Source organism: Lolium rigidum, chromosome 3 (genome assembly GCF_022539505.1).
Source record: "Lolium rigidum isolate FL_2022 chromosome 3, APGP_CSIRO_Lrig_0.1, whole genome shotgun sequence".
NCBI classification, from domain to species: Eukaryota; Viridiplantae; Streptophyta; class Magnoliopsida; order Poales; family Poaceae; genus Lolium; species Lolium rigidum.
In genome coordinates this window covers 266868957-266881266 of record NC_061510.1, presented here as the reverse complement: position 1 = coordinate 266881266, position 12310 = coordinate 266868957, and the positions used below count along the sequence as shown (strand labels likewise).

Below are 12310 nucleotides of genomic sequence, written 5' to 3'. Positions count from 1 at the left end.
GAATCCTATGGCTTTATTTTTTGTTCTGAAGTCGAACTCCCTTTCCGCAGCTCGGACGAGACAAAGATCCTGGGCAGTGGTGCTTGGCTGGCTCCCACGCGCCGCCAGCTCGGCGTGGGCCCCGAGTGGCGGTGTCCGCACGATACGTCCCTCAGCGTTTGAAATGGCGGGAGCGCTGTTTGTGTTTTGGGGGTAGTTCCGTAATAAAGCTCAAACCCGGAGGGCTCTCGCTCAGCTAGGGACCTGGAGGCTCGAGGAGAAGGAGTTGCTTGCTTGCTGTTCACTCGCTTCTCTGCAATACGTACGTTTCTAACTCTGCCCACACATCCTTCGGCTACCGCTGGTAGTAGTGTACAGAGCCTGTGGCTGCCGCCGCTCGCCTCTGTCCCCGTCGAGCAACCGCTTCATCCCTTCCGGTAACTCCTTTTGTTTCTGTCCCGCTCGATTCCCATCCCTCATCTCCTCCTTCTTGGTTTGTCCCTGTTCGATCTATGAAGTGACAGCTCCGCTCGACTGCAGTCCATACGCCGCTCTTGATCGTGCTTGTTTCTTTCTTTCTCCTCAGATCTTAGCAGTTCGAGCTCAAGAAGAGGCACGAGATACAGCGGAGGAGCCAGGAATCTTTTCGCTCGGTGCGTTTCTGACTTTCTGATCTGTCCACTCTCTCTCTGTTTTCCCTGTTGTAGAATTCTAGATACAGTGAAGTTTCTGTACGAGTTGCATCTAAAAAAGTTTCTGTACCACTTCGAGTATTGTTGGAGGATGACCATCCGTCGCTGTGATGTGAGTGTCCTTGTACGTGTCAGCTGGCGTCGAGAATTAGAGATGCTAGATAGATTGGGCAAGGATGAGGGCCACAAGCATATTGATACCCTCTCCTATATCTGTCTGTGGAGCGCTTGGTTCATTCCGTCCTGTGTTTCAAGGCCCAAAACCTGCATAAAACTCCTACTATGCATGCCTCCGTGTATTCTTGACCATTTCTCTTCAGCTGGACAACAAATTCTATAGTTTGCTAAGATGTTTTATGTAACCCCCAAAACGCGATGCTGTCTTCGCTGTACAGTCTTTATCAGTTACTCGTATCAAATGGTTCTTCTAGTAACAGTTATTCTAGCCCTGACTTAATTATCTCTTTATTAATTTTGCAGTTCACCCTTGGAACATTTACGGTGAATGAGTGAAGGTACAATCTTGAGTTACATCATCCCAAGATCTCAACTATGATCATGTGATGATCCCAAGCTTGTGGATACAATAGCATTCAGCTGTCCAGCATGACGAAGAAACACAAAATTAGAAAGTCCAGGCATCTACTGGAGAACAAAAAGGGTATCCTCTCCACTAATATGTAACTTACATCAATTATCATGTAGGTTTTTGTGATCTAGAGTGCACAGGGATCGCAAATCACATTTTTCTCTGTTCTTAAAATTATTTTTCTCAAATAGAATATTCCTGTTGGTGTTGTGTGTTGATATATTACTTGTTTAGTTTCCATTTCGCTTGATCATCTAAGCACTCTTGATGATTGCTACTCCGTATATTTTATAACTCCTTATGATACGTCAGTTAAAAGTGGCGCCTGCTTCTAGCCATTTTTGTTGAAGTTTAGCCATGTATGGTTTGACTAAAGTTTACTTCTTTTTTTCCCAGGTGTTGATGAGAATGTGGAGCAAATTCTACGAATGATCGAAGAAGAGAATCAGCTGGCTGAAAGTGAAGCAGATGATTCTGGAAATTCCTTCAAGAAATCAAAGCTATCTTCCCTTGTAAAGGGTTTCCACAAAGACTATCAATACCTTCACAAGCACTGCAAACAGCTAATCAGTAAACTAGAAAACACTGGTCACAGTTCCAGTGGTTCAGATTCATCTGGTTCAGACTCGGAAGCAGACAGATCAGATAATGATGTTCCTAAGCCAAAAGCTGACACAGCCAATGAAGAAGATGGTTGGGAGCAAATCCTTGTTGGAGAACATGAAAGTGAATTACAGAGTATGGAGGAAGAAATTCAGAAGCTGAAACAAAATGCAGAAGAAAAAACGAAGGAAATATCTGATCTGAAGAAGCTATTGGATAAAGCAATAACGGACAAAGAAGCCACTAGAGTAGAATTATCATCAGATGTTGCAAATTTGTCATCCGATAACGAACAGCTCAAATTATTGGTTGAAGGTGCAGAGAAAGAGGTGGCAGAATCGCTGAAGAGAAAAATAGTCATGGAGAATGAGATCAAAATATTATCCGACGAGAAGCAAATAATCGCAAGAGAGAGAGATGGCCTCAAGATTTCAATTGTAGACCTGGAGAACAAGAGGGAAGATATGGGCAACCAACTGCGAGATACAGTGGAGAAATCCAAGTCTTTGTCATCCCACCTTGAGGAGGCCCAGTTAGCTGAGAAAGAAGTGCAGACCTTGTTATCAGAAATCCAAGAATCCAAGAATGAGAACTTGATGATGTCAGTGCAATGTGATAACCTGAAAGCAAAAGAGAAGAATTTGCATACTGAGTGTTCCGAACTGAGGGAAACTCTTGTTGAAACAAAAACTGAAAATGATACCTTGATTGGAGAAAACAATTCACTGGAAAGCAAGCTTCAACATTTAACAATACAGATAGATAATTTGACAGTGGAGAAAGAGGATCTAATGAACAATCTGAGCAAGGAACTTGGAGCTGCACAAGAAGAAAAATCAATACTAGAATCAGAACATTCCAATTGTTTGAATGAGTTGGAGATGGCACAATGCAGCGTCAAAGAACTAGAGAAGGAAATGGAATCAACAAAACTTGCTCTGAATGATAATATTGCAGAGCTAGAGAAAGAGAAGCATTCTGCTTCATTAGAGCAAAATCAGTTAGAAGCTTCTCTGAAGAAACTTGAGAATGAGTTCGAACAGCAACTTGAGCGAATTTCCGTTATGGAGAAGAATAACGAGAACCTGGAGTTGGTGAATTCAAGTCTACAAAATGAACTAGCAGCAGTACAGGGACAAAAGAATGAAGCTGTTGCTTCTACTGTTGATCTTGAAAGTAAGTTAAAACAACAAAACCAACAAATTTCAATTCTTCACGAGGCCATTGAAGATCTCAGAGCAGCGAAGAATGATATGTATAATGAGGTTATAGTTCACCTGGAGGAGAAAAATGCAGCACTTGCTCAGTTCGACCAGTCGGAGGTTTACCTCAAGAATCTTCAGAGTGAAATGGAACAGAAACAGAACCAAATTTCAGTTTTTCAGCAAGCTAATGATGAACTGAAGGAGAAAATTTCTAGCTTGGATAGGCAGCTAGAGGATGCTAAGACTAATATGCAAGAGGAGATCATTCTGTTACAAGGAGAGAAGGAACAAACCCTTGATAATTTACAAAAGTCAAATGCTTCAGTCAAGAGACTTGAATATGAGTTAGAGCAGCAAAGAGAAAACAACTATATTCTACAGCTTGCCAATGAAGATCTGAAGAAGAGTAACTCTAACCTGAAGAAAAAAATGAAGAGGCCATGGTTAGTTTCCATGCTGAAATTGTAGCAATTCAAGACGAGAAGAATAAAACCCTCTCAGAGTTGCAGCAGTCCTTGGTTTCCACTGAGAATCTTAGAATTGAGTTAGATCAAGGGCGAGAACAAATTTCGATCTTGCATCTAGCTAATGAAGACATGAAGAATAGCAATGCTAGCTTGAACAAGCAATGGGAGGAATCAAGGAGCAGCTTGCTTGAGGAGATTGTAACACTACGTGGAGAGAAGGAGACAGCCCTGTCAGAGTTACAGGAGTCCCACGCTTCCACCAGGAACCTTGAGATAGAGGTAGAAAAGCAAAGTGCAAGTATTTCAGCTCTACAGCAAGCTAATGATGACTTACAGAACAAGATCAGTTCCCTGACCGAACAATTTGAAAAAACCAAGGTTGAGTTGCAGAAGGAGATTAAAGTGACACAAGAAGAGAAAGATAAGGTAATAACCCAACTAAAACAGTCAGAGTTTTCTGTTAAGAACCTTGAGTGTGAGATAGCTCGGTTGAAGGAGGATCTTTCAATTCAGCTAGAAAACAATTCCACCTTGCAAAAGCAATTGGAAGAATCAAGGACCAGTCTGCGCATGGATATTCTAGCACTTCGTGAAGAGAAGGAAACAGCCCTGTCAGACTTACAGCAGTCTCAAGCTTCTGTGAGAAGCTTTGAGAGAGATCTAGAAAAGCAAAGTCAGACCATTTCAGCATTACAGAAAGCTAATGAGGGTTCACAACAGAACAACTCCGTCTTGACGAAACAGTTGGAAGAAGTTAAGGTTGAGTTACAGAGGAAGGTTGAGGTAGCACAAGAAGAGAAGGATACATTATTAACACAACTAAAACAGTCAGAGTCTTCTTTCAAGAATCTTGAGAGTGAGATGGTGCAGCTGAAGGAGGATCACTTGGTTCAGCTGGAAAACAATTCCAGCTTGGAAAAACAGTTTGAAGAGGCAATATTAAAAGTTTCAAACTTGCATGAGAAACTCGAGAAGGTTCAGGCTGATGCAGCTAGTCAAATGAATGACATGAATGGTAACGCAAAAGATTTACAGAAGATAATTGATACATTGTCATCTCAGAAGACCAAGGTGGAGGGGGATCTGAAAAATATGATTCAAACATGCACCGAAAACATGTCGCTCATGAGTGAATTTGAAGATAGAGTTAAGCAGAAAATTACAGGTCATGAAACAAAACTTGGTGGTCTCCAGCAGAGCCTCAGAGGGATACTTAGTGCTTATCAGAGACACCAGCACCAATATGACGAGGTGTGCGTAAAGGTGTCCCAGCTTGAAGTACTTAAGAAAAATCAGATTGAAAAGATAAATATGCTAGAGGAGAAAAGCACAGAAATTTTGGTGAAACATCGGCATTTGGAAGAGGAAAATCTATATGCAAACAAGGAGAATGAAAATTTGCAGAAGCAAGTCCAGGAAAGTGAAAACCAGCTCCAACTAGCCAAGCAGAAGCTTAAAGTAACTGAAGCAGACAGCAAATGCAAAGAAGACAACTATGTAGTGGAAGTGGAAAAATCACAGGCAAAGATCAGGCATCTTGAACAGGAAGCACAACAGTTTTCTGGAAGGATCAGCACGCTGGAAGGAACTCTTGCGCAAATAAAAGAAAGCTCCAAGTTGATGATCTCTAAATTGGCTGGTCAATTAGATAATCTCGAATCACACTCCAGCAAAAGTTCTATACACTTCATTACCCGCTTATCTGCGTGCAGTGAAGAGCTCAGTGTCCTAAAGAACATGTTACACAATCATCTTGATGAGCAGAAGAAACTGCTCAAGGAAAATGATGAGCTATCTTATAGTTTGAGAAACAAAGAAAAGGTGATGTTAGAAATGGTTAGGAATGCTGCTGAAGCAGATCAAAAGATGGTTCAACTTGAGAAGATAATTGAAGAGAAAGATGGCGAGCTAGCAGCTAGAGTGCAGGAGAAAAGAGAAGCCATCAAGCAGTTGAGTGACACAATTGATTACCATAAGAACAACACCGATGATCTGGTCCGCTACATTCGCAGCCACAACCGTCCTCGCCTTCCATTTTGCCTGTAAATCTGCTTACCAAAAAGTTCATTGCCAGTGCATGTAAAGGTTGCAGCTTAGTTGTGAACATCAGTACATAATTATTGCCAAAGTAATTTTTTCATGTATCACACATGGTGCTCGAATACATTATGGATGTAGTCAAATAGGTTGTGGTTTGTGTATCCGATTGGCATTGGGTGTGCTAAAACACCTTTTGTTCCTTCTATTTTATTATTCTATTGGAATATCAACTAAGGCTGAAGACTGAGTTTGCTGCTCTGAATTCATATTGCAATCAGGTAGTGTGGCTATGCCGATTTTTCTTGTTCTCCCTTTCTATTTGCGACATTTCAGCCTCGCAAATTCTCCCGCCTTTTAGCACGTATCCTTATATAGTGTCTGGTTGTCATGGCATTGTAGTTCATCCTGATTGTTTTTACTAGCTGACTGGTATACAAGATATGAAGATAAATTGACTATTGGGCTGTATTCATGAAAACGTTTAGCCCTTGTTTAAGTAATGTGTAGTTAACAAATAAAACCATCTAGTACTTGTTTTCTCATGGTTCGGATGTAGTCACGTTAGGCTGTTGAAAAAACCTACCGCTAAATGTTGCATTACCGCTAATTATGGTAAGCTTTTATCGAAAAAATTATGGTAAGCTGTATCGTTCTTACAGGCTTAACGTGTTGAACGCAGAAATAGACCCAAGGCCCACAAGCCAATCGGTAGCCCACAAGCCGTCGGACATCTGCCAAAACAACTCACCAAAACAGGTTGTGACGCGACTCGGGAACGAAGCAAGAAACAGATCTTCCCGATCGGAGTCGAGTTCCGGGACGAGGCGGAGCAATCCCGTGTTTAAAAGGCAGGCCTAGCCCGGTGTTTCGTCCTCACCAGAACACGATTAGCTTTTCGATCGCAGATCGACCTGCCAAGCACCCAGAGTAGCACGAGAGAGTTCGTTCTTCAAACGCGATGGCGAGCACCTTGTCTTCGAAGAAGGCGGCGAACCGGCTGGTGGTGGAGGAGGCGACCACGGACGACAACTCCATCTGCAACCTCCACCCGGCCACCATGGAGGAGCTCTCCATCTTCAAGGGTGACATCGTGCTGCTCAAGGGCAAGCGTCGCCGCACCACCGTCTGCATCGTCGTCCCTGACGAGACCTGCGAGGAGCACAAGCTCAAGATAAACAAGGTGGCACGCTCCAACCTCAGGGTGCGCATCGCCGACGTCGTGTCCGTGCACCTGTGCCCCGACGCCAAGTACGGAATGCGCGTGAGCGTCCTCCCCGTCGACGACACCATCGAGGGCATCACGGGCAACCTGTTCGAGGCCTACCTTAAGCCATACTTTGTCGACGCCTACCGCCCGGTGCACAAGGGCGACCTCTTCCTCGTCCGCGGTGGCATGCGGAGCGTTGAGTTCAAGGTCATCGAGATCGACCCTCCGGTCGACTACTGCATTGTGGCGGGGGACACGGAGATCTTCTGCGACGGCGAGCCGGTGAAGAGGGAGGACGAGGAGAGGCTGGACGACATCGGCTACGATGACGTGGGCGGCATGGGCAAACAGATGAATCAGATCAGGGAGCTGGTCGAGCTGCCGCTTAGGCATCCGCAGGTCTTCAAGTGTCTCGGCGTCAAGCCTCCCAAGGGCATCCTCTTGTACGGCCCTCCCGGCTCCGGCAAGACGTTGATCGCTCGTGCGGTGGCAAACGAGACAGGGGCCTTCTTCTTCTGCATCAATGGCCCCGAGATCATGTCCAAGATGGCCGGAGAGAGCGAGAGCAACTTGAGGAAGGCGTTTGAGGAGGCCGAGAAGAACGCGCCGTCCATCATCTTCATCGATGAGATTGACTCCATTGCTCCAAAGAGGGACAAGACACACGGCGAGGTTGAGAGGCGTATCGTGTCCCAGCTGCTGACGCTCATGGACGGGATGAAGGCACGAGCGCACGTCATCGTAATGGGCGCCACAAATCGTCCCAACAGCATCGATCCTGCTCTTAGGCGCTTCGGGAGGTTCGACCGTGAGATTGACATTGGCGTGCCAGATGAGGTTGGGCGCCTTGAGGTTCTGCGCGTACACACCAAAAATATGAAGCTCTCGGAGGACGTCAACCTGGAAGTGGTGGCCAAGGACACGCACGGCTATGTTGGCGCCGACTTGGCCGCGCTCTGCACGGAGGCGGCGCTGCAGTGCATCAGGGAGAAGATGGACCTGATCGACCTCGAGGACGACAGCATCGATGCTGAGATCTTGAGCTCCATGGCCGTCACCAACGACCACCTCAAGACTGCTCTAGTCGGCACAAATCCTTCGGCGCTTCGTGAGACCGTCGTGGAGGTGCCCAACGTCAGCTGGAGCGACGTTGGTGGCCTCGATGGCGTCAAGAGAGAGCTGCAGGAGACGGTCCAATACCCCGTGGAGCACCCCAAGAAGTTCGAGAAGTTCGGCATGTCGCCTTCCAAGGGCGTCCTCTTCTATGGGCCGCCAGGCTGCGGCAAGACGCTGCTGGCCAAGGCGATCGCGAACGAGTGCCAGGCCAATTTCATCAGTATCAAGGGTCCCGAGCTGCTCACAATGTGGTTCGGCGAGAGCGAGGCCAACGTGCGGGAGATATTCGACAAGGCGAGGCAGTCGGCACCGTGCGTGCTCTTCTTCGACGAGCTCGACTCGATCGCGATGCAGCGGGGCGGCAGCGTGGGAGACGCCGGCGGCGCGGCGGACAGGGTCCTTAACCAGTTGCTGACCGAGATGGACGGCATGAACGCCAAGAAGACGGTGTTCATCATTGGCGCCACCAACAGGCCGGACATCATCGACTCGGCGCTGCTCCGTCCCGGCCGCCTCGACCAGCTCATCTACATCCCGTTGCCGGATGAGGCCTCGCGGCACCAGATCTTCAAGGCCTGCCTCAGGAAGTCTCCCGTGGCCAAGGACGTCGACCTCGGCGCGCTCGCGAGGTTCACCACGGGCTTCAGCGGCGCTGATATAACCGAGATTTGCCAGAGGGCATGCAAGTACGCCATCAGAGAAGACATCGAGAAGGACATCGAGAGGCAGAGGTTTGGAAAAGAAGCCATGGAGGTGGACGACGTGCAGGAAGATGAAATAGCTGAGATCAAGGCGGCTCACTTCGAGGAGTCGATGAAGTACGCGAGGAGGAGCGTGAGCGACGGCGACATCAGGAAGTACCAGTCGTTCGCTCAGACGCTGCAGCAGTCCAGGGGCTTCGGCACCGAATTCCGCTTCCCTTCGCAGCCACAAGCTTCTGTCAACGCCTTCGACACCGCCGTGGCAGCTGATGAGGATGATCTCTACAACTGATCCAGTAACCACAGTTAGCAATTACCTTAGGCTCTAGCTTAGAGGAGCCTTAGACATATCTCCATGTATCTCTTTCCACTGTATATAGTTTGCATTGCATACAATCCAATAAATAAGAATGTTCCTGTTAATTCCTTACAAGATGCAGTATGTTTATGTTTTTCAGTTTCACGTAAGGACAGATTAACAGCGCAAGTTCATATTCGTTTGACTCCAAGTATCGTTCCTGTTAATTCCCTACGAGATGCAGTATGTTCAACGTTTTGCAGTTTCACGTGTCCTTCGTTCACAAAGCACAGAGATTAACAGTAAGTTCATACTCGGTTGACAGAAGTGTATGCTACCTGACTCCTGACATTTATCCATACATATGCACGTTATGTTGATCCCTTTCTGTCTAAACTAACATGGAATTATGGAAACCGTAGAGTTTGTTTTATTGAACTTGAAGGAGATAAAAGTCGAAACCAAGTATTCAATATATTTTACCATACTTTACTTAGTTGCTTACCTTCAGGTCCCAAAGTAGATAGTTTACATGATAATCATAGTTAACTCGCTGACACCTAGAACTAATTAAGCCTACATCGGGGGCTGCTCCCCAGCCGGGCCGATGGAACAAAAGATGCTTCGTCCCTCCAGGGTCACCCCTGCGTGGCGACCAGGGGAAAAACCCTAGATCTCCCTGCCACCGCCTCCTCCTTCCCTCTCCCCTTCCTCGCTGTTGCCTGAGGGCACGGCCGGTGGCGAGGCTCTCTCGTCCTTTGGCTCGAGTTGGTGGATGTGGGGAAGTACATCTGGGCCAGAGCGTGGCGTGCTCAATGGGTGCCACGGCATGATGATGCTCAGCTTGACCTGTAGCGGCGGCATGACAGACGGTGAGGTGGTGATGTCATGCCTGGCCGGTCATCGTCGACAGCTAGGGCGGGCGGCGAGGTCTTTGGGCGGCGCTGGCTGCGGTCAGCTGCTTCTGCAGTTGCTGGTGGAGGCAGTGCCATGGTGGTTGGTGGCTCGGCCTTCCACTTGCGAAGGTAGGCGGTGGAGGTCCTGGCGGCGGGCTGGACATCTTGGAGGTCGGTGGCGTGCATCACTGTTGGATGCTCGCTGCGGGATGGATCTGGACCAGGCGGCCCCGGATCTGCCGTCGGCGGCGCATCGGTGATCTCCAGGCTAGGCTTCAAGATGGCGGCACATGCTGGTGGGTGGCGCGTTGGGTGGTGGCGAGGCACCTGCGTGCGGGTAGGACGGTGCGGGGTTGTCGATCAATGCAAGGCAGAGGCAGCGGTACCGTGAGCTTGCAGGTTGGATCCGGGCCAGACGGGCCTGAAACTGGCGGTGCTTTACGGGCCTTGTTGGACCCGAGCTTTTTGGGCCGCTGTGCATCTATCTTGTCCGTCGACGTGCGGCTACTGTGCCTTACCACCTACGCACATGGACCTCGTAGGGCTTCTAAGCCACGGATCTTCGGGGGATTGTAGTTGTATGGTTCGGGAGAGATCCTTGCCTGCTTCATCCTACACCCTCGCGGTGTCGCCATTCATTCTTAAAGGACGCTGTGGATACCCTATCTCCATTCCCCTTAGATTACCGGGGGAAACCCTAGCTCCAATTCGTTGGTCTGGGCAACAGCGTCGTGTCCACATCGTATCCCTTCTTGAAGGTGTTGCCTTGGTAATTGGTGATCCGGATTGCTTGTAGCATGGTGGGACAACTTTGGAGGGTGTAACATGAGGGGCGCCATTGTTTTGTTGATCTGCGGTTGGTCTCCTTTGCATCTTTTCCGTTTTTGCCGAGCATGTTTTGGTTGTTGCCTCATCATTTTTTTCTCGGTTCAAACTGTTGTATGGTGTGGTTGCTTTTTTACAAAACGGAGCGAAAGCCTATATCAAGAAACCTACATCGGGGGACCAAAACGGGGCGGCAGAGCTTCACTAGGGGACCAAAACGCGGCATTGTTTCTTTGTTGGGACGCGTTCACGGTGTTGCTTCAATGTCTGGACGCGTCAGCTTTGACGAAGGCTTCAATCTTTGTCGTCGGAGGTGTCCACCTAGTATGCCTGTAGGAGGTATTCGATGCGCTGGCGGTACGACTCGTGCACCTCATACGCGTGCCTGCCTCTAGCTGCATGTTGTTGTACGCCGCAAGGTCGCGATGAACTATCTCCTTGTGCATTGTCGTGTGGATGGAGTGAGTTACAGGAGCCCGGTCCTCTAGCTCGGGCAAGTCAGCCTTCTCCTCTTCCACCTCCTTCGGCTCCGGTTTCGGCTCAACCTCCTCCACTTCATCCACCGCAACATCGTCCACTTATGGCTCCACCTCCCTCGATGACGGCGACGAGTAGTCAACGAGGTAGGGTTCCGCAAGAAGCGCGGCGCCCCCCTCCCTCCCCCGAGTTCTCCACCTCCGATGTGGGAGTACGAGAGAGCGCATAGTACATGTCGTGACGAGCGCATGCTTCATGTGCCCTCTCCACCCCACGCGGGAGAAGATCCCGCCGCGCACTAGTCTGTAGCAGTGGAAGGAAGTACGCGACCCCGCGTGTAGTTCCCACAGCCGGCGAGAGAGCTATTGGTCGGTGACATTGTGGATCCGGCTGGCGTGCCGAATCTGGTGGCCACGGGTCGCCAGAGTGGTTAAATCGGCCGGATGGCGGCTTTTGATGCACAACAGAGGCGGTGTGGAAAACAGGGAGAGGATACCTAAAATGTACCTCCGGTCTAGGTATATAGCAGCTAGGTGGGCTGATATCTAGGGCCTAGATAAGTTTATCCGGACTAGGCCGTTTTCCTGCTGCTTGGGGCATTAAAAGTGACCATCCCTCAAAAAAAAATTAAAAGTGACCAAAACCAGAAAATGATCGGGATTTTCCGTGTGCGGTTTAACCTCAACTAAAGCCACTGGGCGTCACTAGGTGTTTATTGGACGTGATTGGACCGCTTGGGCGCATCATATGATCCTGGGCTAGACCAGTTAAAAATAACTGAGACGTGAATGAACCCAAGATACTTCAAGCCCATAACATTGGGCAATGACAAGAATAAAAGGAAATCCGATGTAGTTTCGGGTTCAGCCCGCTGCCATAACATGATATAACTTGTACGAGTATACACGAGGCGTACACTTCTCGTAGAAAATGTACAAATTTAATTTCGGTCAGAAGAAGCATTAAAGGTCAACATAGAACACTCGATCTGTGTAACAACATAATATCAAGAGATAGTAAAACATAAAAGATACGCACCATCACCATTATTAAAAAAAAGAGACACGACTCAACATTTAGGTCAAAGTGATCTATGATGCTCAACAACAAACACCGACATAATCCACCACCATTAGCAACAACGAACTGTGAGCACACGAGTATCGCCATCTGCTGATTCAACGATGAGGCCAGATCATGTCTTTTCACCTTAGG

At 48.1% G+C, this 12310-nt stretch overlaps 1 protein-coding gene and 1 pseudogene across 1 annotated transcript; both read left to right on the top strand.

The window, feature by feature from the left end:
• Positions 1–452: 452 nt before the first annotated feature.
• LOC124703400 lies at positions 453–5837 on the top strand (annotated as a pseudogene).
• Positions 5838–6533: 696 nt separating this feature from the next.
• On the top strand, positions 6534–8891 carry LOC124699438 (cell division control protein 48 homolog D-like). Its single transcript, XM_047231739.1, has one exon. It carries the CDS (start codon positions 6534–6536, stop codon positions 8889–8891), a length of 2358 nt encoding a protein of 785 aa, XP_047087695.1.
• Positions 8892–12310: the final 3419 nt, after the last annotated feature.